General features: G+C 46.9%; 1 protein-coding gene across 4 annotated transcripts in view; it reads left to right on the forward strand.

Moving 5' to 3' along the window:
- AFF1 (ALF transcription elongation factor 1) overlaps window positions 1-9764 on the forward strand; it is a 123919-nt gene extending 114155 nt beyond the window's left edge. For all 4 annotated transcript variants that reach the window (XM_087737756.1, XM_087737758.1, XM_087737757.1 and 1 more), the window contains 5 exons: window positions 879-950; window positions 1557-1650; window positions 1754-1797; window positions 3189-3418; window positions 6195-9764. In XM_087737756.1, the coding sequence (XP_087593882.1) occupies window positions 879-950; window positions 1557-1650; window positions 1754-1797; window positions 3189-3418; window positions 6195-6316 (562 nt within the window). In that variant the 3' untranslated portion in view covers window positions 6317-9764. The remainder of the gene's footprint in view (window positions 1-878; window positions 951-1556; window positions 1651-1753; window positions 1798-3188; window positions 3419-6194) is intronic.
- The last annotated feature ends 2811 nt before the right edge of the window (window positions 9765-12575 follow it).

Consider the following 12575-nt stretch of genomic DNA (forward strand, 5'->3'; position numbering starts at 1 on the left):
CAGTTAAAAAAAGCAAAGCAACAATACAGCGTGTGGAAGAACAGTTTGTGCCCCAAAGGTCTTGCAGCTTGATTGAAGGCAGATTCTACTGGTTTCTCCCATGTGTCTTCCTACCAGTACACTTTATTGGGGTTTCTTTCAGCAATCTTCCCCATTTGGTTTCACAGCCATAGTAGATGTATGTAGATAGTAGATAGTAAGACATATACAGGCAGCGCAACCCAAGAAACCATGTATTGAATAGAAGAGAGACAGGTATCAGTTTATTTATATTGAAATTACACGTTATGTGAGTGTTTTCGAGAGCTGATTTGACTTCTTGCCTTAGGGCTGAAACAGCTGTTAGGGTTTTTTTTGTGGTAGACTTCAAACTTTTTAAATTACAGTGTTTGCTTTCTGGCCTTGATGGACTGTATTTCCAAGATGCTGGTTTTGCTTTTTTTTTTTTCCAAAAGGGAGATTTGCTTGTTTCTTTTTTTCCAAAAGAAACATCTCCACTAAGATGTCTGTCTTGTCCAGAAACACTTGAATTAATATTTCGCCTTCAGTAACGGGGGCACCGCTTCTGGGCCTCAGGCCTGTAGGTGGCCCATGGGGGGCATCTACTTGTAGGGATGTTGCCCGTTAATCAGTGTAAGAGGAGAGCGAGTCGCATAAGGGGCCACATCTGTTCCCGCTGCGTGGAAAACAAGGCGTTTTGAGACAGAGTCCTCTCCTCAAGATCATACAAAGCACTCGGTGCCAGGACTAAGAACTCAGGGCAGGTTTCCTGAGTTTTGGACCAGTGTTTGAGATAACGGCATGCACTGGTTTTTCATAAACAGTGGGACTTCAGAGCACTGATGGCTGACAAGATTCTGTTTATTTTGTTTCCTTAGATTCATCATGACATTGAAATCCTTTACAGACTCCTCAGCATCTTCACATGAAAAAATCTTTGCCGTGTTATGGTGCGTAACTGTTTTCTGTGCCTTCATATTCTGTTTTTAGACTTGATAGAGTGAAAGACCCATTACTTTCAGGGGCGAAGGAATGAGTTAAGTGAGAATCAGAGTTCTGCAAGGAAAAAAACCACAATATCAAAACCAGAATGAACTGGAACATCTCTAAAGTGAGCCGGGATATCACAAGGGACCACACGTGGAAGGCACAGGCTCTAAAATTTGATCTGCTGGTAACTTGAGAGTGCATAAGGGCTTTCACCTAAGGTGAAAGAATGTGATTTGGCTGCCCACGTTTGAGCCATGTAACTGAAGCTGTAGCTGAACATAGCTGAGGCACTTCTGGATAGGGACTTACTCAGCCTGTGGCACCTATAAGAGGCTGTGCACCTGTTTATATAAAAGACCAGACATGGCCCTTCCTCGTTTGTTTTTTTTCCCTTGTGATTTTTTCACAGATTCTTTTTTTTAAGATGAGCAGAAGGAGGAGAAATTCTGAGCTTTCTTGACTTTGCAGTACAGATGTGTGCCTGCCTCCGTTCCACGAGGCTGATGACGGCTGAGCAGGCAGCAGCGAGCGTGAACACTGACCCTTGGGTGTGTTTCTGTTCACAGCATGCGCTGCCAGTCCATTCTGCACATGGCAATGTTTCGTTACAAAAAAGACACTGCAATAAAGTATTCCAGGATCCTGAATGACCACTTCAAGGTAGGGCACACATATTACTAAGCTGCCAGCTGGATGGCTGTGGTAGTTACTGCTGTCGGCTGAACAGCCCAAATCTAACAAGAGTTCTGTTCCTTTGCTGCAGAGTTCTTCCAGAGTAACACAAGCACCTTCTCCCTGTGTTGCAAGGTAAGATTTAAAAATACATATGTTGTAATGTGTCTATAAGGGTGTGAGTGAAAACAATAGCCAGAGTATTTGAGTTGCAAGCTGCGTTCGAGAGGGCCTCACCACTCGCTCTTTCCTGCCACTTGAAATCATATTCTTAGGGGACATGAATATGTTTCTGCTCTCTCTTTCCTGTCTCTTTTCGTTGGAAAGGGTTTCTTTTTTTAGTACGAGGTCCAGAGTTACCGCATATCAAGCAGAGCAGTTCTCCACCAGAGAAGCAGGTCAGAGGAGCAAGGAAGGTATCATTGCTATGCTGTTTCAGAGCCCCCGTTGTTGTCATCTTTGTTCTGTTAGAGATCCTTTGAGACTTAATGGGATACCATCCCCAGCTCCCTGGCCACTGTCCAGTAGGGTTATGCCTTCACCCTGTGGTAGCATAATTTTGAGGTGATACCTTAATATTTTTCTCTTTATCTCAGTCACCAATTATGAAAAAGAAACTCATTTTCTAATTTGCAAGTTATTGAGCATTTTGTCCTTTCTGTGTATCTGCAGCAGTGTTGTTGTGTATGTGGCAGCAAAAGTAAAAGGCAAGCTGTCACATAACAGTGTTTGACCCAATGCCCAGCAGACTGGACCTGTGTTTTAATGACAATAAATAAGAAGGAGTTTTTCTGTGTGCTGTGGTAATTGCATTTGGCAGATAGCTAGGCGGCTCCACGTCTGTCCCTTTTAAACTCTGCGGTTGAGAGAGGGTTGTTTGGTCTTTAATAGTGATGCTGAAATTCCAGTTATTTTACTGCCACCTTGCACAGTATAGTTTATTGGAAAGTAAACGGTCTCCCAAGAGCAGCGGTGGAAGCCCTCTCATACCAGTGACTAAAATTAGGTTGGGTGAAGTGGTGGGGGTGAAGCGATTTGATGAGGCCAGCCTGTGTCTGGAAGGCGGGCAGCTGACCACATTTAGCTTCCCTAGGTCTATAAATAAGTGTGTGTAGGCTGACCTGGCTGCTTTGACTAGCTGTCAGAAAGCTCCAGCCTCCATAGGTGAGGAGCTTCAGCATGCCTGAAATGGAAGTCATTAGGAAAAACCACTTAGATAATCCGGTGAAGTCTTCCACAAGTAGGCGTAGGTTTTGGAAGGTGTATGGGTGGTCCTTTCTGATGTCTGCTCCTGCATTTTCTTTTATCGAGAGGAGTCCTTAGAGTCGCAGATCACTTCAAAAACCTTGGCCTTGCACTCGAAGGACAATTACTTGTTACGTAGCTGCACACATCTCGGTTTTCAACACTCCACTCCATACTGCAGGCCTGGATGACCCCGGATAGCTGCTGGCCTAAGGTAGTCTTGTGGCAAGACTTTTAACTCTGAAGTCAAACGTTCAGGATGGTGTTTCTTTCTCCTGCAGAAGCACAGGCATGCCTTCTCCTCTTTCTCCAATGCCCTCTCCTGCCGGTTCTGTGAGTTCTCAGCCGGGATCAAATGCTACCAACTGCAGTGGCAGCAGCATTGGCTCTTCAATCACTGTCCCCTGTAATATCCCAAGCATCACCTCTTCCTACGTCAACATAACTTCTTATATCCTCTATGCGTATGATATTTGGGAACAGGCTGATGCACTGGCCAGGAAGAATAAGGGTAAGTTTTTGCCCTCTGGCTTTTCTGTCTTATGTGTTGTGGTTATATGAATGTACTTGCTTAAATCATAACGCTCAGTGTAGCAAACACCATACCTAAAGATCAAAGCATTAAATATGTTGAAATAGACAGCTATGGCATATTGGCAGGTTATTGACAGAGATACTCGATGGTGATATATTGATGAGTGTTCCAATTAAAAGGTTGTCTTGGCATCCTCAAATGTCTAAGAGCTAAGGGACGAGGGTATCAAGTGCAGGAAACCAGCCAGCTTGCTTCATGGTAACACAAGAAGCATAAGGGGATTTTTTGCTGTTTGTTTTTTCCTTCGGAGCACTTAGCTTTTCTGACTTGGTTCACCTTCTTTAAAAACAGCTTTTTGGCCTGTAGCCTTGTGTTTTAGTTTGTTTGTCAAACTTCCAGGTATTTTTGTCTTGAAAACGGTGAAGCTGGCTTCTCTCCATAATAGAGTAGCTGAGCAGCAATTGAATTGGAGTCCTTGCTGGGCACATGACCAGTATTTGCCAGTAGCATTTCCTAAAATCGCTGCTACTTTTTGTATTTTACATTTTTGTTCTTAAAAATGTTGTATTGTCCTGTGGTACAAGCAGTGGCAAACAAGCAAAAGCCTTAGCATGCAGTTCAGTCTGTAGCCTGCCATCCCACGTGGCGTTTGCAATGTCATTTTTCATAAAACACAAAGTTTTGTGAGCTACTGTGGGCAAAGGGATGTATTGCCATGATCTGCTGGCAAACTTGCAAAAGAAAATAAGCACGATGTGCCTGGCTGAATTGTTGGAAGGCTGTAAAAATACTCACACTAATTTCAGCAGTTGCTGAAATTCAACAGGCTTTGCAAGTCACCTTTGAATAAAGTAAGTCCAGTTGTTGGCTGTCCTCTGTGCAAATCTGTGCTCGCAGCAGCAATTCATGTTTAGTATTTTGGATTATATCCTCAAAAGGCCGATAAAAGACTGTCACATAGAAGGAGCGGTGGATGCTGCTGGTAAGCCAGAGGAATGAGTCATGGAGAAAAACCCGTGGGAGAGCAGCCTGAATTCAGGGCAGCCTCACTAAATTCAAAACCTGCTCTGTGTTGCTGTCTTAATGGAGGGGAATGATGACTGGGGTGGTAAAGACTCCCAGCGTGCAGGAGAACAGTAAATACGTAGGCTTGGCAGTTGTTGTCACTGTTCAGGACAGTGGAGGAGTTTCAGAACTGGAACTTGTCGATCTTCAGTGTAACATACAGATGCTAAGAGGTACAGAGAGTAAGTACATATAACTAAAAAAGAGGCCACATCCTTGATTTTTTTATGCAATTCATAGGGCATAAGAAGAAGAGAAAAGAGCAGTGGCCTTCAGCTATCGAGTTCCCATAAACAGGGAAGTCATCAGTTAGTGGAAAGCAGTTAGTTGTAACTGATGTCCGAGCCACTGGTGCAGAGCTGAAGTGCTTTCTGGCGGGTCCGCAACCAGGTGCTTCCAGCGCAGGACCCAGCTCCCTGCTGTAATTCAGAGCAGTGCCATGGATCATGGGGCTTTAACAGGTTGTCTTACGGCCTCTGATCTCCCACAATGAGGACAAGCTGAGGTTGCCTGCGCATGTGAAGTCGCTCTCCTTTCACATGATGCTGTGGTCACAGATCAGATTGTCTTCTGTTTGCTCAGACAGAGGGTTTGGACTCCTTGTCTCTGCTTACAGCTCTTCTGTTCCCCGTGGAGGGAATGGACACCCATTTTGTAAACAAGCAGGAAAATCAGGGGAAATGTGTTCTGTGCTTCTGAATTGGAAAGTATTAAAATGAAAGCATCGTGCTCTCTGCTTCTGAAGAGTTCCTTGCACAGCCAAGCAGAAATTTTCGGCCTCCGGGTTCAATCTTTATGTGTAAAAAAAAAAAAAAAAAAAAAAAAAAGGAGAGCTGAGAATGGCCAGTTTCTGAAAAGGTAACTGGCAACACGATTGAGGCTGGAGGGATGGAGGTACTGGGACGAGCCCATGTCACTGGAAGGCAGGTCATGCAGGAATGTCTTGGAAAGGTGACTGGAAAGGAATAGGTGTGATAATTTCCTGGAACTCGCTGTCACCTGCACAGATGATTGCCAGCACAGAGCAAGGCGTGCAGCCTGCCGGCAGGTTCAGATATGCTGCAAGAGCCATCTCCTGCCCATGCAGGAGGAGGAGCACAGTGCCTGAAGCTGGTGACAGGATAGGAGGGCTCTGTTAAATCTGCCTGACGTGCCCAGCTATAAGCAACCCAAATCAGAGCTGTATATCCTGGCAAGCTGTACAGATTTTTAAACTGGTTCGGTTGAGAAATCATGGTGTCTCCAAGGTTTGAGGACGGATGAAGGAAAGGGACCAGTCCGATGACCGCTGTGTGTGCTTTCAGGCATCGCTCAGAAAGACACTCCAGTTTGGCCTGTTTAAAATCTGGGGGAAGCATGCAGCAAGGACTGGGGTGTGAACACCCAAACTTTTGCCCACGTACCATGGAGTCTCGATGTGCGTTTAAAGCCAGTGCTTGGGGAGGCGGTTCAGTGTGTGCATGCGTGTGTGAGTGCGTTTTCCTCTGACGTGCCCTGCCTTGTGTGCTTGTTATGCTTCCCAGCCTTCTGGGAAGGCTGAGCTATTGCTGAGCTCTCTGCATTAACGATGTGTTTAAGGGGACTTGCCGATGGGCAGTGTGCTGCTGTTGTCGCTCCTCTCGCCTGTCAGACATGCCTGTTGTGTGAAACCAACCAAATGTTTTCTCTTTCCCTCCCCTTTTTCCAGAGTTTTTTGCTGAACTCAGCACAGCGACGTGTGCTCTGGCACTGAACAGTAGCATGGCCGAACTGGTACACTACACTAGACAGGGTTTACAGTGGCTGAGACTGGAAACAAATACGCCTTAACTGGTGCTCAAGGAGGTTAAGTACCTTGAACTTTTTTGCACTTTTGAAGCCTCAGAAACAGTCTGATTTGTTGAATCGTTGGATACAAAGCACCTGCAAGGGAAAATAAATCAAGGTGGAAGGAATCTGGTTACACTGGAAAAATTTTGAACTGTGTTTTTAGGGCAGCGCTTTGCTGCCTTGAAAAAGAAGAGATGGAGGAAAGCCTCAGTGTTGATGGCACCTTCCTTTAAAATGACGAAGTGCAATGAATTGTCTGAATGGCTCAATGTTTTGATGGTCTATAAACATTTCTATTATGAATAACCAGCAGGACAATAATCACACATGAAGAAGTGCCGACAGGAAGGAAATCTGCCTCCAGAGGTTATTATGCAACATCCCACAGTCTGCAACAGTTGTGTGCCCAGAAGACATGTCAAAGAAGTGTTTTTGCAAGCACGGATGCAATCTTTGGTGTCTTTGTTCCTCAGATGGCAAGTAGCAACCTCATCAGCACCAAACAGCATTATGTTACAATAAAAACAGCAAAGTGGTCTGCCTTGCCTGCTTTCCAACCTCACCCTCCTGCATTTGTCAGCCAGCTGCTATCCTGAGAATCAGGGGAAGCCACTGCCTTCAGTGCTGCAAGTTCACCTTTTTAAGTCATGGCTGCTTTGGTCCTCCTCCTTGCCATGCACTCATGCACACACATGCCCTTAGCACTTGAACTATGTTACTTAGGGTCTTGCTCAGTTTAAGCCTTGTAAGCCAAACCCAGCTGGGGTGGCAAAATAACCAGGTGTGGTTGGAAACAGCTCTGCCTCTCTTCTGCGGTGGAGGGATGTCACTCACACTGAGGACTCCTCGTCCGGTTGCTTTTTGTCGTTTTGATGGGTGGGGGTGGACAGCTGTACTGGGTCACTGTGATTGCTTGGACATTGTTCTGAGTCTGAGAGCTTACACGGGGAGGAATCGCTTCTGTTTAAGGAGGGACTAAGTGGCTGAGTGTGGAACATAAGACAAATTTTGCATTTGGATATTTGCCTGCAACCGTTGCTGGTCTTGGTGAGTGTCTAAGGGCAGGATTTGGTACCAAAGTAGGGCATCCTTCACGTGATGATAACTCACATGCTCTTTCTCAACCAAACTACAGGATGGGCCCAGCGACTTAGAAATCTGTCAAGGGAACACGAAAGGGAATACTTAGCTGTTTGCAAGCATTTTTTTCCTTGTCAGGAGCTGCATTTTTGAAATTGCAATTTGCAAGTGGCAGTAACAGTGAAGGCGGCATCCGCGACATTCATGTATTCAGTAAGACGACACCCTTCTCTACCCAAAGATTTCCTGTTGTGTGACAGCAGCGTCCTGCCATCCTCGTTATCTAATAGTGTGCCTTAGCTCTCTGGTCCCCTCTCGCATCCCTTGCCCTATCTCTGACAGACCCGTGGGAGTGGCAAAGAGAAGGATGGTATCCCAAAATAATTGTGCTTACAGGAAGGAATGCGCTCCCTTTTCCACATAATTTCAGGATGGAGGAACAGGTCTGCACATGTGCAGTGGGTACCCTCTTTGTAAAATACCTGCTTGTGGTTTCGAGGCTCACGAAAATGGACAGTAAATAAATATCAGCAAAAGGTCTGCATTTCCAAAAGTCGTTTCTGTAGAAATGGCCCCTGCCATGGGGAAACCTGGAGTCATCTTGCCTCTGGGAGGAGCTGGCAGGAGCCTGCTGCAGCTCTGCCCTAGTCCCGAGCACAAGGGAGCTCTCCCCTGCCTCCCCTGGCAGCGCAGGACCAGCGGGGTCCTGGCTGGGTCTTCCCGCACCTTCAAGGGACTGTCCTTTTATGTTCACTTTATTAAAAGCCTTAGTGCATTTCAGGGATAAGCTGCCCTAACCAGTGGAAGGAAGGTCCATGTCCCCCCCTCCCTATTTTACCTATCAAACTTCACTTGCACTCCTCCTCCCTGGAGGAGCGACTGCTCCGAGTAAGCCAGGGACAGAGAGAGGCTCAGCGTTAACTGTTTTGTTCTCAGGAAGCACAGGGATGGCCAGCCGGCCTGAAGGCTTGACGTGCACTTTGGAGCTCGATTCCAGACTGGTGGGTCGATGCCTTCTTCTGACTTTGTCTTCAGACAAAGCTAGTTTTAGGATCACCAGCTGAGGAGGAGGCAGGAGGGAAGAAAGCTTTATTGAACCTGAAAACTGCTGTGGGAGTCTGCAAGAACCGTAGCAGAGTGTTAGGGGTAAGCGTAAGGTGAAGCAGGGACACGGGTCCCCCCGCTACTTTCATTTCGCGTGCACCCATCTCCCTCCCTGCTGCCAGGCCAGGTTCCCATCGAGCCGCTTGCTCCCAGCTTGTCCGCCCCGGGGTGGGGACCGCCTGCTGCAACCCCCCAGGCAGGGCGTGTGGCTGCTCCCCTCCTGCATCCAGCTTGGTGCAGCCCACGGGTGCACCAGGTCCTGTCCTCGCCTGCCCTTTGGGCACTTTGCTGCCCAGACAGCGATAATCTGTTGCCCTGCTCCTAGGAAAGCTCATGCAAGGGCGTCGGGCGAGCAAAGTCAGTAAGAAGACACCCCGTGAAGACAGATGAACTACTGGCACTTGCTTCTTTGCAGTTGGGAAAAGGCAGCACAGGCTCTGCTGCCATGGGTAGGCGGTCATGCAAGGGCTGCTCCTGCTCCCAGGGCAAACTCCCACGGGCTTCGGAGGAAACGAGATCACGGGCAGTTCGTGTCACAGGCATGCGGGGGGCTATTTGGGGGCTCTCATTTCAAAAGCGATCTGTGGAAGCATCAGTACCAAGCTACATAGCAGGAAGCTATGTTTTGTTTCAGGTCATGGAGAAGACTGTTTAAATAATAGGTAATTTTTAAAAAGCCATCGTATTTCAACCTTGAGCCAGGTCAGAGGCCTGCAAAGGGTTAGGAAAGATGCTCATCGTTTTCACTCAGGCCTGTTCAGGCCTTTAAAAAAACAAAACAAAAATATAAACAAAAAGACCCCAAACCAAAACACAAGTGGAGGAAATAGCATTTGCCATTAGGAAACAGAACCATGAATCCAAGGAAAAACAGAGGTGATGGTCGAGTCCCAGAAGGAGAGAAGGCAGCTATGGTGGCAAAGCAGCATCATTTCCATGCAATATTTATTTAGAAGAAATAATACATGTGTTGGAATTGTGAAATGTTCTATTTTTAAGATGCCATTTATTTAATAGTTGAAAACCCCACTTACATGGAGAAAGAGATCTCTTCTGTAACTGAAAGTCAAAGTCTGACTGCAATGTCCTTGTGTTTGGTTTTGTCCTCTTCCCTCCCTCTTGGTTCCCATTATAAATCTGTACACCTTAAACTTATTTTGGGGATGTATGTCACTCTTGTAAATAACTTTTTCTGCCCTGTGTGTGATGGAGTTTCCGAGATGGTTGATTCATTCATATGGGGAAATAAACAATAAATGAAGTAGCCTATTTGTTATGAGTTGTTGCAAGAGTCCTCGTGTTCTCAGCTTCTTGTAGAGAAATTGTAATTTGCCTTTTCTCTCTGAATGGTCTTAGTGTTTCCCTTCTGAATGAGGTTTAAGTATGAATTTCTGTACAAGAAGTCTCTGTTTCAATTGCTCCCCTGTTTATCGTCCCTTGCCCTTTCCTTTAGGAACAACAACGGCTGCAAATCTAGATGCTCAGAGTGGCAGGAGGGTCATGACTCAAGACATCTGCCTCCTGTCCTCCCGAAACGGATTCAGGGAAGACTGTGCTGGGGTCAGCCGCTGATGACCAGCGGAGCCTGGCTGTGAGCGCTCGCTGACAGGCAAAGCCCACGGGTTGGGTTCATGCAGTCGAACAAGTTAAATAAGAAAGCAAGGCGCAGAAATGGTGGATGAAGCGTGCTGCTCCGCGTTTGCCACAAAGGCATTGCGGGGCTCGGTGCTGGGGGGGGACGGTCTGCTCAGGTCTAGTTCACGGACTCGTTTTTGAAGTGCTGCGAGGAGGATTTCCCTCAGGGAATCCCGCAGGATTTCACGCCCCGTGGTAGCTCTGCTTCTCACTGGTTGTGCAAGGTGATCTCTTTGCAATGGCCTTACACTTCTTGTTTGGGGCTTCTCCCACTTTTTGTTTTATGTCGGGCAATGTAACTGTTCCTTGGAAGAAGGATTTTTGCATCTCTCTATGCACTATTGTGATATAATTCGTGTGTATAATTTGGGTCCTTTCTGCAACAGGCATTGCACCTAAGACGTCTGCTAATAATGGATGGTGTTTTCTAATGTAGTTTGTAAATTGTGGAGGATACTGAAACCTGTTTTCATACCCACTAGATATGTTGCTGTTACAGATGTTGTATATAGAAATGTACATTTGTTTTTCAGGTCGATGCACTTTTTCACTGCACACTTAAAATCCCAATGGCAAAATCGTATTGAAGTAAGAATAAAAGGAAAAAAACCTCTAGTTAGTCAAAAAAAATGAAATGCACAATGTCCCCAGATGAGCATTTGGTGGGATCTTTAGCTACAGACTAGCCGGGAGGAGGTTGGTGGTGCGTTTGCGTAGGCGAGGTGGGACTGGGACTCAGGTCACTGCCATCAATTAGTGTTTCAAGTGGCACGAAGCCAGGTCGTCCCCAGGCTGGTTGCAAGATGCATGGAGGGTAAGAAAAGAGCATGGGAAGACAGCCCGTGGTTGTGGCCGTACATAGGCGGATTGAGCCTCTGTGGATTTTGTTCTGGTTTCGGTGGGGTGCGAGGGGTAGTTGGAGACGAGCTGTCCTGTCTGCTGGCCGGGGTAGAGCTGCTTTTCCTGGGTCGTTCGTGTCCTCTGTCCCACCATCTCCTTCCCCCTCGCACCCCAAAGGGGTGTTGCCCACGCTCCTTGCTTGGGGCAAAAGCCAGGAGGGTTAGGTTTGGAGGTGGGATGGAGACGGGGAGCGGAAGGAGGGATGCAGAGGAAGGAGGTGCGACGTGCCAGCAGGGAGGACATCCAAAAGCCAGGGAGGGAGAAGGGGGAGCAGGAGGCCATGGAGCTGCAGCAGGCGTCGACTGCCTCACTCGGCTTCCTGAGGGGGCAGCTGCCCCCCGGCCTAAAACGGCCAAAAATATTTTGGGGTTGTTTTCCAATAATATTTTGTTGTTACTGTTTGTTTATTTTTGAGCGTTTATTGACCAAACCTAATTTTGCAACCGTGTTTGATTTATTTTGAGATTTGTTATACATTATAGATTAGCTTGCTTTCTCTCTTTGGCTTGGCTTACCCTTTTCAAAGACAAATGCTATTTTTGGCAAAACAGCTGCATTAAAGTTGATTGCAGTTTCTCAGCCCTGTGCTGCTCTCCAAACACTAAAATAGCCCGTTGGCAGCCTGTGCTTTATTTATATTAATTGCACTTTTAGTAACCCCTGTCACTCCCCAGAACCGACGGTGTTCCTGCACCATCATCAGCATTTCTGAATGCGTTTCCGTAAACTTGGCGTTCCCGAAACGAGGACTTGTGCGTGTTACAACGGCAGCGTGCGATCACTGCTGTTTTGCGATGCGTTTTGTCAAGGTACAGGGTTCCTGGAATTCCCGCTGGGTTTTTCTCCTCTGCTACTCAGTATTGCTGAGGTTAAGGTTTTCTTTGGGTCCAGTGTTTCATATCGTAGCAATACGGCAGTGTTGTCCGCTTCTGTTGAGCCAGCAAAACTGCATCCCAACTGATAGCTTTTTTTCTATTCTCTTTCAATATTTGAAGGCACGCGTCAGCCCATATGTGGTCTGTGGCAGCTGAAAGGTATTTCCGAAAGTTGCTCCAACCTGTGCCCCTTTTCGCTTGTTACACATGAGGTGCAGCCAGCTCTGAACTTGCTCATGAGCTCTCCTCGCTCTTCAGAGAAGAGCTAGTTAGGATTCGGGGTCAGGCTTTTGCTTTGCCTTGTTTTTCCGGAGGGCCCTGGGAAACGGGGATGAGTGAGATGCAATCTGCAAAGCAGGGCAGGAGCTGAAGGTTTCGTGAGTGGCATTTTTTTGCGACGTGAATGCATACGGTAGTGCCGCAGGCGCCGGCAGGGCTCGTGTCATCAGGTCTCCGGGCAGCACGTGAATCGTGGCACGCTGGTCAAGCCGCTGCCCACCTCCTCAGCTGCCAGCCACCCTCTCCTTGCATTTCTGGGTCATTTCTGTGGGATTTCTGTTTCAACTGTTATCATATGGGGTTGGATTTTTTTGTCACCCCACTTTACTCATCATCTTAGAGCATAAATAAAACGTGCAATTCTCCGTGAAAACGTTCTTAAAAAG

This window comes from Nipponia nippon, unplaced genomic scaffold, assembly GCF_047370975.1.
Source record: "Nipponia nippon isolate SJK-2023a ecotype South Korea unplaced genomic scaffold, ASM4737097v1 scaffold_6, whole genome shotgun sequence".
Taxonomy (NCBI): Eukaryota; Metazoa; Chordata; class Aves; order Pelecaniformes; family Threskiornithidae; genus Nipponia; species Nipponia nippon.